At 41.5% G+C, this 24,070-nt stretch overlaps 1 protein-coding gene across 1 annotated transcript; it reads left to right on the forward strand.

Moving 5' to 3' along the window:
• Positions 1-2,123: 2,123 nt before the first annotated feature.
• Positions 2,124-23,093, forward strand: LOC138735693 (protein LKAAEAR1-like). Its single transcript, XM_069883909.1, has 5 exons — positions 2,124-2,158; positions 7,474-7,523; positions 18,746-19,046; positions 19,907-20,029; positions 22,937-23,093. Exons 3-5 carry the CDS (start codon positions 18,762-18,764, stop codon positions 22,997-22,999), a joined length of 471 nt encoding a protein of 156 aa, XP_069740010.1. The 5' UTR covers positions 2,124-2,158; positions 7,474-7,523; positions 18,746-18,761; the 3' UTR covers positions 23,000-23,093.
• Positions 23,094-24,070: the final 977 nt, after the last annotated feature.

Genomic DNA, 24,070 nt, shown 5'->3' on the forward strand with positions numbered 1-24,070 from the left:
CGTGCCAGGTTGCTACTGTGGACATCGCTGGAAGTGTCACAGTTAAGGTGTGCACTACACTGAAGCTGAGCTGTAGTATTGCGATACATCAATGCTTGGAGAGAGCCACACCCCTGTTGTGGTATGTGGAAGAGACCCTGTTTGTAGTGTGTGTACTCAAATGTGTGAGCTTGTCAAATCTAGGTTCACTATTGTCAAAGAGTTCAACCTAGATTCGAAGTGAATTGCTTAAGTGAAATAATAATCAAGTATCATTTAACATTCTCCCTTGTTTGTCTTCCATGTGTTAATTAAAGTTGCGTGTGATTGTAACACTTGTGTCCAGATTTGTCTCTCTGTGAACCCACTGAACCTGATACTCTTCCAAACATGACACCATCATCTCTTAATTATCTGGTTTCACTTTGTACCTTGCTTATCAGATTACAGCTTCTACAGCTTCTTTTGTCACACCACAACCTTTATCTCTATCTCCATGCTTCTCTTTTGATCTAGACCAGCACCAATAGAAATTCACCAAGCCCATAATATCTTCAAAGGAACAATTTTTTATTAATAACAATTTATAAAATCTTAATTAACTCTAAACTTAACCCCATTATGCACAAATGTGTGTGTGTGTGGGTGGGGTCAAAACCAAAACCATTACAGTTCATGCATAATTCTGAAGAGATTAATTTAAAGTTCAACCTCAGAAATCTTCTGTATTGAAATTCAGAGTTTGTAAAACTGCCATCCAAACGTTCTCAAACTCACAAATTTTTTGTAGATTTGCTTTCAGAGAAATGTTTCTTCATATGAATGATTTTCCACAAATCCCCCTCTTGCATGGAGGTTTCAGAATCTGTGTTTCACAGAATGATTTCACAAACTCAAGTATGGCTCAGATGAAGTAACCATCTAAAAATAGATAGGAAAGAACTTCCCTCTTTTGACAAAGAGACAGTGAAGTGGCTCTTTCACTGCCACTGACCGTGCATCTTCTGAGGATGTCTCTGCATTTTCTGACTTCAGTTGATGACTGGTGTAATATTAAAGATGCCTTCTTGGAACTGTAATCACATGGCATGACATAACTCCTGGTTCTGTTTGAAGACTCATCTCTTCCAAAAGAATAAGTTGATGGTTCTGATTTGTCTGCTCAGGTCTCAAGCAGATGACTTTGTGTGTACACAGATCATTGAAGCAAAAGCCAGATTGTTTGAACAGATGCCATATCTCAGCAAACACCATTGTCTTTAGAAGAATCAATTCTGACTTTTATGGTTTATACAGCTTCAGCTGAATAATGACGTTTTGTCTCTCAAAATAGTTTAAGATAGCCTCTGCTATCTTAACAAGATTTAAGAAGTGTCCTCTGTGTCTTTCCCTGTCCAGCCCACAGTTCCTTTACTAAAAAATATATATAATTTAATAACCAAATATTAATAATAGCACAATTCCATTACACTCCCGCATGTCTTATCCCTTTCCCTCTCTCTTCTTATCTGCCTCTACCTGTCACCCACCGATGCACCCCACCCACTCCCCCGCTTGTTGCCCCCCAGCCCCTGCCTCGCCCTACCCGTCACCCCTTTAAGTGCCGGCTATTTCCCAGACCCGATGCATTGACCATCCGTGTGCCGCCACAGGCGCAGCCTGACTTGGCGGAGTCCCCCAAATAGCCGGACTCGTCCTCTCCAGCTGGAGAAGGGAGGGTGCGAGGTGCGGGAGGAGAAAAGGAAGAAAGTGGAAGAGGTGTAGAAGAAAGAGAGACGAGGACACTGAAGGTCTCCTTCCAGTCATTCACTCTGGTATCATTGCGCTTCCAGCGAAAGGAAGCTGGAATTCAATGATCCCCCATATGAGAAGAGGTGGTAACTTCCTTCATTCAAGAACTTGGGTAAATACACGGAGTTATGAAATACCTTCAATGACGCATCCACGTCCATTCAGGCGGCTCGTTCCCGCCCTCCCGCCCGCCAGAGCATCCGAGATCGCGAACTCGCAGGAGAAGAGCGGCCGGAAAAACAAGTCCGAGTCACCATAGAAACCACTGTTTGGTTTCCGTCTGTGCGGCAACGCGGGGCCGCCCGGTCAAGGATGCGTCGGCTTCTCCTGTGGAACTTCGAGGTAACGTGGTTTTATAAAGGGAGCGATTTCCGGGTGGCTCGGCGGGGTAACGCTCTGCCTTATAACCCGTCGACATAGTCTGGGCCTGCTTACAACAGGATCAAACTGGTGTCGGTTTACAGGATCAAACTGGTGACGGTTTACGGGATCAAACTGGTGTCGGTTTACGGGATCAAACTGGTGTCGGTTTACGGGATCGAACTGGTGTCGGTTTGCGGGATCGAACTGGTGCCTGCTAGCGGGGTCGAACTGGTGCCTGCTAGCGGGGTCGAACTGGTGCCTGCTAGCGGGGTCGAACTGGTGCCTGCTAGCGGGGTCGAACTGGTGCCTGCTAGCGGGGTCGAACTGGTGCCTGCTAGCGGGGTCGAACTGGTGCCTGCTAGCGGGGTCGAACTGGTGCCTGCTAGCGGGGTCGAACTGGTGCCTGCTAGCGGGGTCGAACTGGTGCCTGCTAGCGGGGTCGAACTGGTGCCTGCTAGCGGGGTCGAACTGGTGCCTGCTAGCGGGGTCGAACTGGTGCCTGCTAGCGGGGTCGAACTGGTGCCTGCTAGCGGGGTCGAACTGGTGCCTGCTAGCGGGGTCGAACTGGTGCCTGCTAGCGGGGTCGAACTGGTGCCTGCTAGCGGGGTCGAACTGGTGCCTGCTAGCGGGGTCGAACTGGTGCCTGCTAGCGGGGTCGAACTGGTGCCTGCTAGCGGGGTCGAACTGGTGCCTGCTAGCGGGGTCGAACTGGTGCCTGCTAGCGGGGTCGAACTGGTGCCTGCTAGCGGGGTCGAACTGGTGCCTGCTAGCGGGGTCGAACTGGTGCCTGCTAGCGGGGTCGAACTGGTGCCTGCTAGCGGGGTCGAACTGGTGCCTGCTAGCGGGGTCGAACTGGTGCCTGCTAGCGGGGTCGAACTGGTGCCTGCTAGCGGGGTCGAACTGGTGCCTGCTAGCGGGGTCGAACTGGTGCCTGCTAGCGGGGTCGAACTGGTGCCTGCTAGCGGGGTCGAACTGGTGCCTGCTAGCGGGGTCGAACTGGTGCCTGCTAGCGGGGTCGAACTGGTGCCTGCTAGCGGGGTCGAACTGGTGCCTGCTAGCGGGGTCGAACTGGTGCCTGCTAGCGGGGTCGAACTGGTGCCTGCTAGCGGGGTCGAACTGGTGCCTGCTAGCGGGGTCGAACTGGTGCCTGCTAGCGGGGTCGAACTGGTGCCTGCTAGCGGGGTCGAACTGGTGCCTGCTAGCGGGGTCGAACTGGTGCCTGCTAGCGGGGTCGAACTGGTGCCTGCTAGCGGGGTCGAACTGGTGCCTGCTAGCGGGGTCGAACTGGTGCCTGCTAGCGGGGTCGAACTGGTGCCTGCTAGCGGGGTCGAACTGGTGCCTGCTAGCGGGGTCGAACTGGTGCCTGCTAGCGGGGTCGAACTGGTGCCTGCTAGCGGGGTCGAACTGGTGCCTGCTAGCGGGGTCGAACTGGTGCCTGCTAGCGGGGTCGAACTGGTGCCTGCTAGCGGGGTCGAACTGGTGCCTGCTAGCGGGGTCGAACTGGTGCCTGCTAGCGGGGTCGAACTGGTGCCTGCTAGCGGGGTCGAACTGGTGCCTGCTAGCGGGGTCGAACTGGTGCCTGCTAGCGGGGTCGAACTGGTGCCTGCTAGCGGGGTCGAACTGGTGCCTGCTAGCGGGGTCGAACTGGTGCCTGCTAGCGGGGTCGAACTGGTGCCTGCTAGCGGGGTCGAACTGGTGCCTGCTAGCGGGGTCGAACTGGTGCCTGCTAGCGGGGTCGAACTGGTGCCTGCTAGCGGGGTCGAACTAGCTCACCCATCAAATCCAACCTCTGGTATCGCATGCCTTGATTATCACACATCACAAACAATAGGTAACGCAAAGTCACACACTAAACGTGTCTTGGCTAAATACCCCTTTAACAAGGGCTCAGGCCCGAATGGTCAGTTGTATCTCTTTAACTTCCTATGCACGCTGCAAGGCTTGCTGAGTTCCACTAGCAATTCTGTGCATTTATGCATGTCCACACGCCCAGCAAGGAACCCCAGAGAAAAGAGGTCAAGTGGGAGATCTGCAGAATCTTTCCAGCGCTGTCCATTTTTATAAGTACTTTGGGGTGATTCCTACCTTTAGTGGAGATCCCCAGTTAAATTTATGTTATATTTTCCTAAGATAACATTAACATTAATATATTTTCATCCAATTCAACCACATTGATAAACTTGCGAGTTAAATACAACGATGCCTCCCTTCCCAACAGAATGAACATCTTCTATTCACTGTTCGATGAGAACAGGCTGATGGCGAAGAAAGTTCCATATCCCCCTGATGAAAGGGCCCTCTGCATATTCACGGCCAAGGTGAGGAGAGCCCCATCCAACGTGAACTCTCACAAGGCAGCAGGACCAGACAACCTACCTGCTCGGGTACTGAACAAATGTATACACCAACTGACGGTATTCCTTACGGACATCTTCAACACATCATTCCAGCACACCATTGCCCCCACAGATTTCAAGGCAGCCACCATCATTTAGGTCTCAATGACAGGCCCAGTGATACTGACCTCCACCATTATAAAATGCTTTGAGTATCTGGCAATGGAACACATCAAAATGCACCTCCCAGAGGCACTGGCCCCATTTCCTGCAAGCAGGATCCAGCTACAACAGAGTCATCAAATTTGCATATGACACAATAGTAGTTGATGTCATCTGCAATGTTGAGTTGCACTACAGAGAGAGGTGGAAAATCTCATGAATGATGCTAGAGTAACAATCTGAGTCTCAACATGGACAAGACAAAGGAGATGATCGTGGACTTCATGATGACAAGGGATGACCACCCTCCACTATACATTAATAACTCAGTAATGCTGAGAGTAGAGAGCACCAAGTTCCTTGGAGTCCACTTAAGAAGTGACCTATCATGAACACACATCTCCTCACTTATCAGGAAGGTGCAACAGCGACTGCACTTCCTGAGAAAATTGAGATGGGTAAGACTACCAGCCACAATCCTGTCAACTTTCTGCAGGAGCTCCATTGAGAGTGTCTGGCTGGCTGCATCACAGTGTGGTATGGTTGCTGTAGAGCATTGGATTGGAGGTCAATTCACAGGACCATAAGAGTGGCAGAGATCATCACTGGAATCTGCCTCTTCCCCCACCACCACCACCCCCCTACAACTGCCCTCCACCAACAGCAGATCTACCAGGATCATTGTCTGAAGAAGGTGTGCAAAATCAATGAAGACCTCTACCACACCACACTCAGCATCTTTCAACTACTCCTGTCGGGAAAGAGATACAAAAGTATCAGAGACAGAACCACCAGGCTGAGGAACAGCTTCTTCCCATGGGAAGTGAGAATGCTGAACATCTAAATGAACTACTGATACTAACTCTACAAGACTCTACTACTTATAAAAAAATATTTATTTATTTTTATATTATATACATCTGTATTGTTTGTCTGTATGTGTGCTATGTCTGGTTATGTGTTTGCATAATTTTGCACCGAGGACTGGACAATGCTGTTTTGTCGGGTTGTATTTGTACAACCCCATGATGCCTGTCTCATTGACAATCGGCAGTGGTCTGCTCTAGCTTCTGATCGCGTGACATGGCGACACACCATTCACCAGTCTGCCTCCTCCTTCGAGAATGCACTTTGGCCTTGAGGACAAAAGGAGACGGAGGAAGGACTGTGAGACAGCAGCACCAAACCCAGAACAGAATTTTTCTTGTAGTTGCTGCAGTTGGGCATGTCTGTCCCACATTGGCCTTGTCAGCCATCAGCAAGCCTGCAGCAGACATGGACAGCCCCCTTCCTAAATCTTCGTTCATGAAACCAAGCCACTTGTACAATCAGATGAGAATAAACTTGAACTTGATTTATACGACTAATCCAATTCTTCAGGTTTAGAAGGATTACAACTTTTTTCCCACCCATACTCCACTCACCCACCATCTCAGATAGAATCTGAAATGTTGGCATGGGGAGTTTTGGTAATGGCAAGTTAACTGATGGTTTATTTTAAAATTAAGAAGAGAAGTAGGTCACCTGTCCCTTTGAGCCTGCTTTGATATTCTTCAAAATCAAAGTTGATTCTCCTGGACCTTCCCCTTAGCTTCAATATCCAGAAATGTCTCAATCTCTGCTTTAAATTAATTAATTGATTAAACTATCACACCCTTCTAAAAGAGAGAATTCCAAAGATTCATCACTGCCTGGGAAGAGTTTCTGCATCTCACCTCTATGCTTATACCTTATTCTGCAGTTGTGACGCTGGTTCTCATCTCCTCATCCAGGGGAAGCATTCTCCATTCTGAGCCATGTAAGAATTTGTTTCCATGATTTTCTTTGAAATTCCAGATTCCATATCCTCAAATCTCAAGCCTGTTATCCCAGTACCAGTCTTTGTTCCTGTATTTAAATCCTGCTTTTCTTGTTGCTTGCTGCACTTAAAAATGAGCTCCCAGTAATTTGTGCACAAGTTCCCATTCTCTTTGAACATTAACGTTTCTCAATTGTAAAAGAATTACTGTTTTTCCATGTTGCACACTGAAGTAAATGACCTTATATTTTTCAGTAATATCTTCATTCACTTAGCTTGTCTTTCTTCCGTGAAACATCTTTACATTTTCACAATCCTACTTTGATATACACAGTATCATCAGAAAGCTGGGAAATGTAAAATTTCTCTGCAAAATTATGAATGTAGGTTTGAGGCTCCTCTGTAAAATGTGTTGGCCCTGAGTCAGCCACTTCTAGTGGGAGTGTATTTGGAGAAAACCAACGAAGATGAAAGCCATCTTGTTGGAATACATAGTTGGATGGACCAAGGGTGTTCCTAGTTGCCACTCCCATCAATCATTTCTGCCAGTTACAGTGCCCGACCCCAAATCCATATTTTTCTCTGCTCTAATCTAATTGGATAGAGTGTGCAGAAAACTGGAAATAAAAACCAAAATGCATTAACAACTACTGAAATATCAGAGAATCAATTTAATAAAATATCCTTATAATTTATAAGCTGTTCCATGGAATACAGCACAGTGTATTGTGACATGTCTTGGTTATCATGTTATCGACAAAATTACCTGCACAAACTCAAAAGCATAAGGAAATGTTATTCTTGAACGAATTGAAGCCAAATTCAATTAATTTGTGGTTTCCATGAATTGTAGCAAAATGTCAATTGCATTTTGGATATTATTTCCACTTGTGCTGGTTTTTTGCAAGTTCAGCAAGGGATGTTATTGCAAAAGAAAACTTCCCCAAACCAGCAGTAACTTGAAATTAAAGAGCAAATGAAATGTTTTGCAATATACTACAAGAAAGTAATTTTGTGATTCATTTCTGTATTTGTACATTTCAGAAAGGATCTGAATTGTTCCGTTGTTTAAAGTTGGCGGTGATCATTCAAAAGTAATTTTCTTGTTACCTTCCACATATTCCTTTGCTAGGCCATCTGTTCATTTTAGTTTTATACTTTTAAGATATGTAATATTGCAAAAATATTGTGGTTTAAATTTGTGCCTTCAATATTCATGAAAGAAAATTTAGAGGTTCAAAGCCTGAAGCCAGGCACACATGAATTTTCCATTGATTCAAATTATTGTTCATAAAAAGAGGCCAAAATTCCAATGTCTATTTCCAGAATGAAATAGACAAGTGCTTAAAATATAATTGCACCTAATTTTGCTGAACTCAAAGATCATTGAGTTTAGTGCTAACAGCTAAATGGGTCCCTGGCAAATAAATAACAAAATAACCCATAAATTCAGGGTGAAAACAGTTCTATGGTGGTATCTCAGAATGACACTCTTTTTGACATCCAGACAATAGCTGCCAAGGAGGCAGTGAAGAATACACATTGTTGGCGACTCAAGGCGTGGAACTCACACAGGCTGCTGGCTGCTGGAGACTGGCTTGAGTCTGGCTGAAGGGGTACCAAGCATTGGAACCGGGATGTGAGAGGGTGGTAAAGGTAGGAAGAGTTCTCGAGAGGCCTTGGGTGCTGAAGGTTTCCTGATTGTGTTGGAGGTTTGGATCTGGAGCTCAGGTTGCTGGTAGTTTGGACCAAGTGGCTGCAGAGGCTATGGGAGCACTGTAGGTGAATCCACGGACACTCAGCGACTCTGAAGGGACTCATTTTTGCTTCTCTTTCTCTATCTCTAAAGGACGCCAAGCAATTTCTGCTGATGGTGAATCTTTATCTGACTTGCAGTAAACTAAATATAATTTTTTTTGTAATGTAGTGGTTAGCGCAAGGCTGTTACAGTGCCAGCGATAAGGACCAGGGTTCAAAACCTGCGTTATCTATAAGGAGTTTGTACATTCTCCCCGTGTCTGCATGGGTTTCCTCCAGGGGTTCTGGTTTCCTCCCACTGTTTGAAATGTACCGAGGTTGTAGGTTAATTGGGTGTAATTGGGTGGCATGGACTCTTAGGCCAAAATAGCCTGTTACCAAGCTGTATGTCTAAATTTAAAAATTATATCTGCTTTATTACCTGACAATAAAAGAATGTTGAATCTTGAAAGCTAGCAGGCAGGAGAAGGTTACCCCACACTTAACCAAATAAAAATACAATTGAGTTGAATGTGATAAGTGCCTGTGCACCAAGAAGACAGCTCATCTACCAGGTCCACTGCTGGAACCTTCTGGAGATGGCTATAGTGGTCTCAAGAAGTGAGAGTCCCTGCACAATGGAGCACAAAATACGTCAAAGTGATTTGCACACCATTGCTAACCTCTGCAAAGCTTAGAACAAACATCACTGGAAAATGCATTTGATACAATGGACCAAGTTCTTTAAACAATGTAAACTCATTAGAGATTAGAGTTAACTGCGTAAGGACATCACTGCCATGGAGAGAGTGCAGAAAAGGTATACCAGGGATGGCGGGACTTGCATATGAAGAAAGGCTAGAACGACTGGGCTTGTACTCGCTGGAGTTTAGATGATTAAGAGGAGATTTAATAGAAACGTTCAAAATTCTTAAGGGAATTGACGGGCTAGATGCAGGAAGATTGTTCCCAATGCTGAGCAAGTCTAGAACCAGGGGTCACAGTTTAAGGATAAAGGGGAAGTCCTTTAGGACTGAGATGAGGAAGAATTTTTTCACTCAGAGGGTGGTGAATTTATGGAATTCTCTGCCACCGGAAGTGATTGAGGCCGGTTCCATAGCTATATTTAAGAGAGAGTTCGATTTAGTACTTGTGTCTAGGGGGATCAGGGGGTATGGAGAGAGAGCTGAAACAGGGTACTGAATGGATGATCAGCCATGATCAAAATGAATGGCAGTGTAGGCTTGAAGGGCCAAATGGCCTACTGCTACACCTATTTTCTATGTTTCTATGTAATTAACTAGAACAGTGATTCATTTAGTTATCATCTCTAAAATTCATGCAATTCGATCTACAAAATTGGATGAAAGGATTTTATTTCTCAACCCGGCTGCCTTGCCGAGCCATCTATCTATCTTTGCTACTATCTTTGTAGCAACTATTAGGGAGTAGGGCAGATCACTTGGCTTTCGTTGGCACTTTTGCAGCTTATTTAGTTGAAGCGCCTATCAAGAAATCCATTGTAACCTTTGCTGACAATGCTTCACTTCGCCACTCAGTAGAGAGATGAGGCTGTGGATAATGAGCAGAGATATCCTTTTAATCAACTTCATCAGTCTGGCTCTCTTGCTTCTGTTGCTTTTTAGATTATGTCCCAAGGTTCTTGGACCTCCTTAGTATTCTTTTAGCATCAGGTGCCATCTTTTATTGGCAAAATTAGATGCTGTATGTGACTCATTGATATGGTCTCTGCATCGTTTTGACGGATATTGTAGTGCTTTCCAAGTTCAAGTTTATTTCTCATTCGAATTGTAGCAGTACTACCCAACAAAACAGCGTTCATTAGTCCAGGGTGCAGAACAGTGCAAAAACACGCATACAGACATAACATGCATACAGATAAATGAGACATATGCACAGTACATACGTAAAAATAAATATTATTAATAAATAGTAGAGTCACGGAGAGTTATATTAGCAGTCGTTCAGCAGTCTCATTGCCTGTGGAAAGAAGCTCTTCCGCAGCCTGGTGGTTCTGGCTCACATTCTTCTGTACCTTTTTTCCAACAGAGGTAGCTGGAAGATTGAGGGGAGGGGGAGGAGGGTTGTGGAAGGACGCCCCAGTGATCCACTCAGCATCTTTTTATGGTCCTGTGGATTGACCTCTGATGCTCCACAGCAACCATACCACACTGCAATGCAGCCAGCCTGGACATTCTCAATAGAGCTCTTGTAGAAACTTAACAGAATAGTGGCCAGTGGTCTTGCCTGCCTCAGGTTTCCAAAGAAGTGCATTCGCTGTTGTGTCTTCCTGACAAGTGTGAGATGTTATGTAAAAACACCGAAATGCTGGCAGAATTCAGCGGGTCTATTTAGCATCTAAAGGAGACAAAAATATATTGCTTACGTTTCGGGCCTGAGCCTTTCTTCAAGGAAAAATCAGAAAAGCCAGAATCAGGATAATATCAGGTCTCAGAATTCAAACAATGGGGGAAGAATCCAGACCAACAAAAGGTATTAATTGGATGTGATCAGGGACTAGGTGGAATTCTCTCAATTCCTTTGTCACTGTCACATCTGCACTCAAGATGAGGACTTCCATGTCGGTAATATATCTTTGTCTCCTTATAGATGCTGAATAGACCAGCTGAGTTCCTCCAGCATTTTGGGGTGTTTACTACAATCACAGTATCTGCAGCCTATTGTGTTTCTCTCAGGAGTTGTTATGTGCCCAGGAAAGGTCACCTCTAAAGAGGATCCAAGCAACTTGCTACTCTCCACTGTGTTCACTACTGAGCCATTAATGAAAAGTAGAGGGTGGTCGTCCCTGGTCCTCCTGAACTCCACAATCATTTCCTTTGTCTTGTCCATGTTGAGACTCAGATTGTTATTCTCACACCATTTCATGAGATTTTCAAAATATTCTCTTTATTTCAAATGTAATCTTAACATACGGCCCTGTAACAGGGCCTTCCGGCCCACTAGCCCGCGTCGCCCAAATACCCCAATTAACTTACGACTATGTACATTTTTGAAGGGTGGGAGGAAAACAGCACCCGGATGAAACCCATGTACACTCGGAGAGAATGTACAAACTTCCTACAGATAGCAATGGATTTGAACCTGGGTCGCTGGCGTTGTAATCCGTTAACCCTCCCACTGTCACCATTACTGCTGATGAGCCCAATAATGTGAACAGGACTGGACTGAGCATACAGTCCTGAGATATGCCAGTGCTCAATTTGATGGTACTTGGTGTTCTGCTGCCAACATGGACAAACTAGTCTTTTGATTAGAAAGTCAAGAAACCCGTCAGAGAGCGAGGCATTAAGCAGCAAGGACAGCTTCTCCACCAGCTTCAGGGGTGTGATTATATTAAGCATTGAGCTGAAGTCAATGACCAGCAACTTGGTGTCATTCACCAAGTCAGTTAGGACAGAGTGGAGGGACAAGGCTATAGCATAGTCAGTGGAACAATTCCATAAATAGGTGAATTGTTTCTGAGAAGTGCACTTTGATATGTTCCATCACCAGATGCTCAAAGCATTTCATAATGGTGGAGGTCAGTGACACTGGGTAGCAGACATTGAGGCCTGTTACTGTCACCCTCTTTGGTACTGGAATGATGGTGGCTGCCTTGAAACCTACAGGGACAATGGACTGCTGCAATGATATCCTGAAGATCTCCATAAGGACTTATTATCATTTGGTTAGCACAGTCCTTCAATACCCAGCTGGTAGGTTGTCTGGTCCTGCTGCCTTGTGTGGGTTCAACCTGGATAGGATTCTCCTCACCTCAGGCATGGCTATGCAAGGGGACTGTTCTTCAAAGCAAAACAGAGCTTTCTTTGGGATCAGCCTGTTCTTCTTGTCAAATTGTGCATGAAAGATGTTTAGTCGGTCCAGAAGGGAGGAGTCCTTGTCGTTGATTTGCAAAGTTCTCTTGAGATCTATTATTGTTTTGCTACCTTGCCACATGTGACTATGTCATTGGTACTGCACAGCTGACTATGGATACCCACTCTTTGCCTTCCAGATTGCACGGGAAAGTTCATTCTTGGTTGATCTTAGTTTCAATGTCTCCTGAAGGTTATATCTTGTGCTTCAAGAAGTGCACTGACCTCTGTGTAGAACCATTGTTTCTACTTAACTCAGATTGTGTATCTCTGATATCCTTGATGCACTTGCTAATGTAGTCTGTCACTGAACTTGTGCCCTCATCAATGTTTAGATAGCGATTGTACATGGCCGTCTTCCTTAAACAACTTCAGTCTGTGCTATCAAAGCAGACCTGTAGCACTGCTGTGCCCCCTCCCTGGACATGAACTGATCTCCATGCTAACTGGCTTTGTTAGTTTTTCCAGTGGTCTGGTTCCAGTATGCTGGGGTTAGCAGGATGGATATAGAACGATAGAACATTACAGCACAGACAAAGGCCCCTTCGGTTAATCTGTGCAAAAGCATTTATTTTTGCCTTGTCTCACTAACCTGCCTCCAGTCCATAGCCCTCCATACCTCTCCCATCCACGTATCTGTCCAAATTCTTCTTAAATGGTAAAATTGAGCCTGCATTCACCACTTCAGCTGGCAGCTCGTTCCACATTCCCACCACTCTCTTTGTGAAGAAGTTCCCCTCATGTTCCCCCTAAACTTTTCCCCTTTCCATGTCCTCTAGTTGATTCTCACCTATCCTCAGTGGAAAAAGACTATCTACATTTACTCTGTCTACCATCTCATAATTTTAAATACTTCTATCAAATCTCCCCTTATTCTTCAACACTCCAGGGAATAAAGCCTTAATCTGTTTAACCTTTTCCTGTAACTCAGTTCCAGAAGTCTGGCCAACATCCTAGTAAATCTTCTGTGCACCTTTTTCATCTTATTGATATCTTTCCTGCAGGTAGATGACCAAAACTACACATAATTTGCCAAATTTGACTTTACTAATGTCTTGTACAATTTTACTATAACATCCCAAGTCCTATACTCAAAACTTTGATTTATGAAGGCCAATATGCCAAAAGCTCTCTTTACAACCCTATCTACCTGTGATGCCACTTTCAGTGAATTATGTATCTGTATTTCCAGATCACTATGACCTACCACAATCCTCAATTTCCTACCATTTACCATGTGTGCCCTTTCTTGATTTGTCCTTCCAAAATGCAAGAGCTCACAGGTGTCTGCATTAAATTCCATCTGCCATTTTTCATCCCATTTTTCTAGCTCGTCTAGATCCCTCTGCAAGCTTTGAAAACTTCCTCACTGTCCACAACGCCTCTAAACAGTGTCATCTGCAAATTTGCTGATTCAATTTACCATATTATCATCCAGATCATTGATATAGATGACAAACAACAATGATCCCAACACCAATCCCTGAGGCACACCAGTAGTCACAGGCCTCCAATCTGAGAAGCAACCATCCACAATTAATCTCTCACTACTTCACCATGAATACCTAGCATCCTGACTATCCTCCCATCTAGGACCATGTCAAAGGCCTTACTAAAGACCATGTAGACATCATTCACAGCCTTTCCTTCATTGACTTTCCTGGTAATCTCCTTGAAAAACTCTAGGATTTGTTAAACATAACCTAATACACACAAACCCATATTGAATATTCCTGATCAATTTCTGGCTATCTAAATAATGTTATATCAAATCTCTTAGAATATCTTTCAATAATTTTCCTACCACTGACGTCAGGCTCACTGGCCTATAATTTGGAGCCTTTTTTAAACAACAGAACAACATGAGCTACTCTCCAACCGTCCGGCACTATACCTGTGGCTCAGGACATTTTAAATATTTCTGCCAGAGCCCCTGCAAATTCTACACTAGCCTCCCTCAAGGACTGAGGGAATATCTTGTCAGGCACTGGGGATTTATTCATCCTTATTTGCTTTAAGGCAGCAAGCACTTCCTCCTCTTTAATCTGTATAGGTTCCATAATCTCAGCTCTTGATTTCCTTACTTCCCACATTTCAAGAGTGATTAGTGATGAAAAAGACCATTTAAGATCTTCATCTCTTTTGGCTCCATACAAAGTCGACCACTTTCATCTTCAAGGGAACCAATTTTGTCCCTTACTTTCCTTTTGCTCTTAATATATCTGTATATATGTGGGTCGAGTATCCAAGGTGGGGGCTAGAGATAGCCTTGTAAACATCAGGGATGCTGGCATACACCCAATTTCGGGTGTTCTTTCCTTTGGTTGTGAAGTGGACATGCTGTTGAAACTGTGAAAGAACAGTTTTCAGGTGGCGTGGTTGAAGTCGCCAGCTACAACCATGCAACCACCATACAATCATCTCAGGGTGAGATATGTGAGCTGTGCAGATGGCACCATAAAGCTCCTTTGTGCTTGACTCTCATTTGCCAAAGATGGAACATAAACTGGAATAATCAGCATGGCCATGACTTCCTTGGGTGGGTAGAAGGATCTGCATTTCACCATCATGTACTCTATCTCTGCCAAATAGAAGGTCTTTATAACAGATATTTACGCACCAGTTCTCATTGATGTTAATGCCCAGTCCTCCTTCTTGAGTCTTGCCAGAAGCAGTAGCATCTCAGTCTGATCTGAAGGAGATAATGCCAACAAGCTGGTTTGCTGAATCTTGTATGGAGTCCTGGAACTATGTTTTTGTAATCACCAGAGCACAGCGGCCCTGCAGTTCTTTCTCGTTTAGATGCTGTCTTAGGTTACCGGTTTTCTTCTCTAGCAATATTACGTTTGCATGTCTAATCATCAGGAGCTTAAATCTGAATGGGTTAACTCTCAATCTAACCTCAATGCTGGCCCACTTGCACACTTGCTGTCTTCTCACACAGCACTTCCAACATCCTCCCATGTGTCTCCAGCAATCTGCTCTGCGGTTTAGTCTGGCTCACTTCTTTCGGTAAGTTAAAACCTTCCTGAAGTTAATTCCTGGACTGAAGCAGGCAATAAAATGTTATCTTGAGGAAATGAATGGCATTTTTCATTACTTTTCCAGTACCAGTGTAACTCTTGTTGTATCTACCCATTTTGTTGTAATCAGCCAATGGAAGGAGATTATTCGTCCAGATCCATTACTATGGATATTTAATATATCCAGCAATGTTGACCACCAGTTTGAAGACATCATACATATCTCTTGGAAACATGACATTAACCACAGAGATCTGTCGATGGAATGATCTGTTGAAGAAATTATCTGTTGTCCTCGTGGACCCATGGGTATAGTTGGTGCCTGCCCGTATTTGTGAAAAATTGGTAATGTTGGTACACCCCTATGCCTGAGGCCACCTCCCATCATTAAAATAAAGGTGTGGCCTCTGATGCAGTACTGTGCAGAAAATTATGGAGATGACCAAGATTAAATGCAGCTATTGAAAATATCTTGAGGCAGGGAAGTTGGGAGTCAATGTGACCTTAAGCCCTATGGAGAAAGCACTCTAGGCATATGTGTTTCTGTAAGTTTTTGGCATAATGTGACCTATCTTGTTGATGACCACAAAAGTAAACGACAAGGAAAGCCTTGTTCATTAGAAAAATCAAGTTGGAATATGGTGATTCTGATGACTTTGAGAGAAGACATGCCTTTACCTCCCTCCAAGGGCACATAAGTACCTCCAGTATTGTGACACCCATAGAATGAGTATCTCATCAATTAAATAATAGTCAATAATACGCCTTTATTTTAGCCTCTTTGGTTCTATTTTGTAGCTATCCAATTCCAGTGAGAGGAGAATTTAAATATTGAGAAAAGCAACAAATGCACCACATTCTCCTGGTTGTACTGAGACTACTACAACTATCATAGAATGGAGCTTTCAGCTCCAAATTATGTCAATTGGAGAATGTGATGCGACGGTATGGAGGGAGTTTCACTCTGTGTCTGAGCCCAGCTTAGTGTGATGGGATGGTAGAGAGGGAGCTTCAATCTGTAACTGACCTCAGGAATGTGTGATGGGATGGTGTAGAGGGAACTTCATTCTCTGTTTGATTAGAATAATAAGATGAGATTTAATGGAAATGAGGGACTTCAGAAGATGAGATTTAATGGAAATGAGAAGACTCCCGAAGAAGACAGATGTATCCTGACTGGGCTGTCTGCAGCACAGTGGTACACGTTCAGTAAAAATGTTGGCCATTTAGGACAGAGATTAAAAGAAATTTTTTCAATGAGTGTAGAAATTCTTTGGAATTCATTCCCCAAGGTGCCTGTGGAGGTTCAGTCACTAGGTACATTCAGTACAGAGATCTGCACCATTTTAGACATCAAGGGGTATGGAGATAATGCTTGAAAGTGTTGCTCAGATAAAAGATCAGCTGTGATCTATTCAAATGGCATAACAGGCACAGGAAATTGAATGGTGTCCATTTATGTTAGAAATTCCAAAGTCTTCTAACTTTGCTTTGCTGGTCATATTCTGTTCAGGTTAATAGTCAAGTCTTCAAAATAAGAATATTATCAAATATCTCGTTATTACCACAGACAGATGATGTCATGAATGAATGTGAAAATAAGAAATCACAGGGCTTCTAATATTTTACCCATTACCTGCGATGTTGCTTTGTTCACAAATGCTGGATTTTGCAGTTAGTAGCAAATAAAGACACCAAGTTCTCATTACTTTCTTATGTACTTGATCATTTAAAGTCATTTGAGTGCAGCACCCTCTATAGGGGATCTGGAAATCAAATTAACAACAGAAGTAATTTTGAAAATTTTTAATCAACAAAGCTGATCATTCTTTGTAGGGGCTTGCTCAATTGGAGTCAGTTTTCACAACAATTCACACGAATCATAAAAATCAATAAAGAAATGCAAAATAAGATGGAACTGAAAATGTCAAAAAAAAATTAAAATGGATTACTTGTTTTTAAACAATTTGAGAAAAAAATTAAAATCCTATTGTACAAAAAAAATACTGCTTAAAGTTGTCATCAGGTGAAGTGGCATTTGTGGAGAGAGGAATAAAAATTTTAGATTTATTACTTTTAATGATAGATCAGAAAAACTGGATGCAAAAAGGAATAGAGGTGGAGGCAACAAAGGGGAGGCCTGTGATTGAATGGAGATCCAGAAAGAATGAATTGCCGGTGGCAGCTGTGAAGATGTTGGTAAAGTGCCTGGAGTGGGTGTAAACAGGAGGATATTAATTAAATCTGAAGTACCATAGTGGAGAAGATATTAAAAAAAGATACAAGACTGGAATAAATTATTATCTGAATCTGGATTACACTAATTACAGAAGGTTCAGATGTGTCACGTTCCTCTAATTTACATTGGGCTTCACTGGTGCAATGAAGGAAGCCAGAGGCACATGGTCAGAAAGGGAATGGGGAGGAGAATTAAAGTGGAACTCGAAATTTAGAATCACTCGTATAAGTTTTAATTAAAACATGTATGTTTTCAATTTTCTGCATAAACTCCACGTAGGCACTGCAACTTTGTATGTCTGCTCCAAGACCAGCTGAGTTCCATCCAACATTTCTATGTGTTTTTACTGCAACTTCATAGCCTTCCATGTCTTTCAATGGATAATTTTTCAAAAAGAAATCATTATGTATGAAAAAGAGAACTTGAGCAGGAAGCAACTTCAATAACAACTACCTGGTTTCCATTTCTATGCAGACAGGAATAAGATGACAGATTTACATTTTGACGGTGCTAATTGTCACTTTTAATGTAAATTTGGCCCACTGAGCTAATCTATTTTGTGTGATCACATCGAAATTCTGCACCACCACTGTGAAATGTAAGTTGGACCCAGTTAAAGCTATTTTATTGTACGAGTAAAAAATAGGGCAATTGATTAATAATGCTCTATAAATAATCAATACTACATCAGTCTAGCACTTCACAGCTTTTCTTCCCACTTCCTGCCATTACTCCTCAAGGGGTATTCAGAATCCAGGAGGAAGCAATGTGAATTGGGTCACGTGTGTTTCTATTTCAGGTATTTTTTTTTGTGTTTACCTCAATACAAACTACATGTGAACAGGAATGGGTCTCAGCTCCTTGGCTTTGCTCTGCCATTTAGATCAGGGATGGTTTTATTATATACTCCCATTGTAACTGGGAATTACTCATGGTAACATTTTAATCTTTTTTATAATCAAGAATCCCTCAACATCCACATTTGTCTTAAAATATATTCAAGGACTCTGTTTCCACCAGGCAATCAAGGAGAGTACTCCAAATGATTCAGGGCTTCAATGGAGGGTGACTTATTTTAAACAGTGTTCCCTTGGTAAAGATTCTCCCAAAAGAGTCTGCATCTTCTCTACATCCACACTGTTAATATCCTTGAGGGAGTCTAAAGAAGAAAATGGGAAAGACTTTGATTGATGAATAGTAAGAAAGATTAGATGACAAAGCACTGCAAAGCTGGGAACATAGATGCAAAACCAATAATTTTGGAGGAGCTGTAAAAAGGTAAATCCAACTTGAAATCATCTAAGGAAGATATTGTAGCTGTTGGAAATTTAAAATACCAGATTTTTCTTTAAGCTAATTTTATGTTTTATTTTCTGTACATTCACTAAATAGTTATTACCTCTATGCCCATTTCATTGCAGAACACAGAAAAACAAAATGTCTATGAAAGAAGCCAAAACTAAAAATTTGCCTCCTAAAATTGAAACTAAATCCATTGCAAGTAAAGGGAAAAGGGCTCTGAAGCAGCACTATGACAAAGAGACACAGAATTCACGAGAAAACTCAAAGAGGACAGATTTTATTTTGCCTGGATCAGATGAACCTCTTGATTGCCATCAAGAATTAGAAAAAAAGAAGCAGCAAATTCTTATTGGGCAGTTAAGAGCTGATGAATCACATAACAAGATACAGGACATGAGATTCCGTTACCGAACAATGAGAGTGAGTTGGTCATTGTTAAAAATAATTGAAATCCATGTAATGGAAATTTTTTTTTAATCTTATGTTCACATGGTTAAGAATTTTTAAGTGTTGAATGTCAGCAGTGTAATGGACAATTGCAGCGGGTGTCAAGGACAGCATAATTTGATTGGTGAAACATTACATTTGATGTTGAAACTTCTAACCAAAACCAAAGTTCTAAACTATGAATAGCTAGGATGATCAATGATGAAGAGACATGGATTTAAATTGCATCCAGCAGAAGCATAATGAGTAAATACTTAAAATTGCCCAGATGATTTATCTTGTAAAGTCCTCATAAGAGGACTCATTTGGATTGACTTCACCATTCATTAGATTCATAGCTAATCTTTTATTTCAGCCATTTTCCAACACTCTCCAAGTATGCCTCAATTCCCAAAGATCTATCAATCTCAGTTTTGAAAGATCAAAACAATTGAGTCACCATAGCCTTTCAGGGTAGAGAATTCCAAGGTTTTCCAAACTTTTGAATGAAGAAATGTCTCCTTATTTCAATCCTAAATGTGAAACTGCAAACAATGGTCCTGAAGTAGAGATGGTGGAGAGTTGAAGGTCTCTGTAGAAAATATCACCAACAACTTATCGTGGTCCAACTTCATCAAACCACATTGAATGTCTGACTTTATGCATCGAGTACCTATCAATTTTTCCAGTACTCTTGCAACAATTTGTAGTTTATTTTATAATGTTGATTTTGGAAAATTACATATCTCATGTTAGTCAGTAATTTTGCATTCACAAAGTCAACTTGAGCTTCTTGACAAAAAAAATTATCTTGCTTCAGAGAAACTAACAGTTGTTTTTTTTTTAAATTTAAGGCTAAAGAAATAAATCTTTTAATATCATCTCAGCCAACAGCCAGAAAGGCAATTCGATTGGAGGCTCTTCTTCCACCATACAAGAAACAAATTAACCTCAAAGATACCTTGAATAAATTGGAGGTGAGTTCCCGTATATGTAATATAGGTATTTCCATTTTGACCGTAAAATTACGGAAATTGTACTCTTTGTTAATACAAGACAATAGAAGAACCACCTCAAATAGTGCAACTGTAGAGCAAACTGTGTTAAGGCAGAAGATTTCAAAATTTTGTTCCTATTAGTATGATTCACATTAGAATACGCTCAGTGTGCTGGAGCCATCTTTACTGTGGCAGTCTCACATATCAAGGTCTGTAAGCAACAGTCATATCTTACAGCAAAACATGGGGCTTGTTGCCAAATCACATCTCATGTTGTCAAATGGCTTCTTCCACTGTTCATAAGCATCTTAGAAGATTAGGAACATGTGGTGAACATTTGAGATCCTGAATGCTATCCAAGATGCTCCTCCATATTTATCACTCATAAGCCTTGGGCTTTTTTACCCCTCAAAATATTTTCTATGCCTTTCATGATAATCTCATGTCTTAATGGGGCTAATATGTCTGTGTGGGAGTCTAGTGTTCAGAGCTTACGAAATGTGACCAGAGCCTCAATAATGGGGATGTTGCCAACTGAAGATCACAGTGTTAATAGTTTTCTTATTCTGCCATTAGATTTGGAGCATTTTGTGGAGGTGGTGTCGGTGTAACTCTCAAGTACTATGAGGAGCTTGCTCTCAGAAGTTCATGTCCCTGAACCAGACAGATCATTGGGAATCACTATGAACTGCATGTTGGGTTTGAGACATTGTTAGGAAAAGTGTATCCATAGACCATTGAAACTGTGCCACGTTGTTGGAGCCACTGATGAATTTTCTATTCAATGTCTACCTTCACTAAGGTGAAGAAATGAAAAACAGTCTATCTTCTTTAGGTTCTTGCTGGGAGATCTATGGATATAGAGAAAGGGCCAGTTTATGAGTCTGAGATGGAAAATAGAGAAAGAGCGAGAGCCAGAGAGAGGGAGGGGAATCTAAGAAAGGGAAAGAAGGTTATTGAGTTATAGAGTGCAAGGGAGGAAATTAGAGGGTGACAGAGGGGAAGAAGATATTCTGTAGTGGGTCAGCTTGAGGTTGAAAGAAGAAGATGAATGAGTGAGGAGGTTCAAGGAGTAGTCAATAGCAATAGGAAAGAATGTAGGTGTCAATATCTGTGTATGAGAGTTGTAAATAGTTTTTCTCTAGCCAGTCCTATTATAACTAATCATCATTTTTAACCTTCTTTGTCAGATGCAGGTTTTAGGGAGTGGTGTATACTGGGAATTGATAATTCTAAAAATCTTTTTATTAGAGATAATTATGCTTTTTTTGAACAACTGAGGGCAAAATTTAAATTACCCAATAGTCATTTTTTTTCGTATAGCTGTTAAGCCAGACGTTTTGTTCAGTTCAAGCTTTCTGATTTTCCATGAATTTCTGAAACAAACATTTTTGATTCACTTTTTGACTTTCAATTTTTCCATAGATGCTCAATATCAAGTATTTATAGTGATTTGATAGATTTGAGAACAGTTTCCCTAGTTAAGATCAAGAGTGATTGGGAGCACGTCTTGGATTTGTCACTTCCAGGTGTTCTAAATGTGATTAACGAATCCTCATTTTGCTGCTTTTCAAAGTGGTGCATAGATCGTATATTTCAAAAGTTAAACTATCTCGCTATTATTCTGATAATGATCCACTATGTGCTAAGTGTAAAAATTTCTGAGGCTTCATTGATACACATGTTCAGGTCTTGCCCTAGTTTGGAAAAGTTTTGGAAAAATTGCTTTCAAACTTTATCAACCATTTTTAAGGTCAAATTAGAGCCGTGCGCCTTAATTACTCCATTTGGTCTTTCTCAAGAAGAGGAAATATTATTGACTTCATCTCCAAAGTGAATTTTAGCTTTTACCTCATTGAGAGCTCGACGGGCCATTTTAATGAAATGAAAAGAAAGCACCTACATGTGGTTATAGGATGTCATGTCCTTCCAATATTTAAAAAAAAATCAGATATAATGTAAAAGATGTAACGGTGATTTTTTACAATGGGGCCCATTACCAGAATTTAAAAAATTAGGGGGTCTTGATGCTCCTGAGAACCATGGCCTAGTTTCCCAATGTTGTCTTTCATTTCATTAAATATGCAAGTTAACCTTGTTTAGAGGAAGGGGTTTGATGAATAAGGTTTCCTTTCTCTTTTTTTTCTATTGCAGTGTTATGAAAATGGGTTTGTTTTAGAAGGGTGCACACAATTTATATCCTGTATGCTTGAAGTATTATTAGAGAACTACAAATGATATGTTTTTTTCATATATTTTGTCCCATATATTGGATTAATATGTGTGTATGTATTTTTTACTAAATTCAATAAAGATTTTTTTTTTAAATAAACAGAAGTTGGATATGTCAAAAATAAAACCTAATCTTGTGTCACTCTAGACTAGTGGTCCTCAACCAGTAGGTGATAGCCCACTGGTGGAACACGGTGTTTTTTCCATGTGGGTCTTTAAAAATGTTAAAAAATATATTTTAAGATGTGTTTCTTACCGAACTGCCTTTGACTTGAAAATATTGCTCAGTCATTGCTACCGGTGCACCTTGGCATGTTAAGCTAGAAACCAGGTGGGCCTTAAGACCAAAAAAAGGTTGAGAACCACTTCTCTAGACCAAGACCTCACACTTTCTGGTCCATATTACAGTTGATATGCAACACTCACCCATGTTAATATAAATTGTAATGTCTGCAATTAACCTTGAAGAGCAGTCCAGGGCTGAAACATCAGTTATATAGCTTTACTTCTAGGGACGCTGGAAGACCTGCTGAGTTCCTCCAGCATTTCTGTGTTTGTCCTTCGTCTTCATACCAGACATTCAAGGATCATAATATTTTAATTGATTCTCGTTGTTCTTTTGATTTTTTAAATTATTTTGGAATTGTCTTACAGAGAAAAAGAGTGGAAGCAATCATGAGTGACGATTCAGGGCTAACAACAAATCGTATTCCATAACAGGCAAGATGTCATAATTTTTGCCTAATTCATAGAACATCTGGGAACATCATTTGTAATATATTTACCTTGAATAAATCTTATTAAAACTCAATGGTGACTGTCTTTTGTATATTTCCATACCAATTTTTTAATTCCCTATCAAAATTTTACATAAAATGTAATTTAAAATTCTTATATTTAGGGTTCCAATGCAAAGATTTCCAGAAGTTGGAAAATATCTCTGAGGATCTGTCCTGGGGCCTCCATGTTGATACAGTCACAAAGAAGGCTCGCCAGTGGCTACACTTTGTGAGGAGTTTGAGGAGATATGGTACATCACCCAAGACTCTTGCAAATTTCTACAGGTGTAACATGGAGGGCATTCTGACTGGTTGTGTCACTGTTTGGTATGGAGGTCCCAATGCACAAACGGGTGTCTGTGGACCCCAAACATTGATTTTAGGGGTGCCAGGCGAACAGCCACAAACTCAAAAATGGATTTTTATGACTCATTTACAAGATGTGTATGTTAATATGTGGAGTTTCAAGGCTTAAAGGTCTATTTATAGTGTTTGAGTCACAGTATTCTGTTTTCCTGAATCATGTCATATATGCATCTGTTCACCAACTCGGCTGTAACGCGGTATTAAATCTTGGACCCCAACTACCGCGTTCTAATGAGGTTTTACTGTATTTGCACTTCTGATGGTGTTGCAAAACAACCAAGTTCATGACATGTTCATGACAATAAATTCTGATTCTGATGTTTTACTGTTAATTTCTAATTTCTGATTTTTTTCATTATCAAAATTAATCAAATGTAAAAATTGTTATTGGAATTGTATGGATGTTAATATTAATTGATTTAATACATGGATGTGAAATTCCTCTATTGTTCAGTAAATGAGATTAATAACATTTACAAAATCAGAGACAGGAACTTCATACCAACTTGTTACTAATATTGCAGTTTAATTGCAAAATGTGAAAACCAAGATTGATTTCGTAATTTGGCTGACTGCCAATGTTTGCTTTCATCTTCAATTGCAATACAAAGTAGCAACATGTTGTAGACTCTAAATTTATAGG

This window comes from Narcine bancroftii, chromosome 6, assembly GCF_036971445.1.
Source record: "Narcine bancroftii isolate sNarBan1 chromosome 6, sNarBan1.hap1, whole genome shotgun sequence".
Classification (NCBI taxonomy): domain Eukaryota; kingdom Metazoa; phylum Chordata; class Chondrichthyes; order Torpediniformes; family Narcinidae; genus Narcine; species Narcine bancroftii.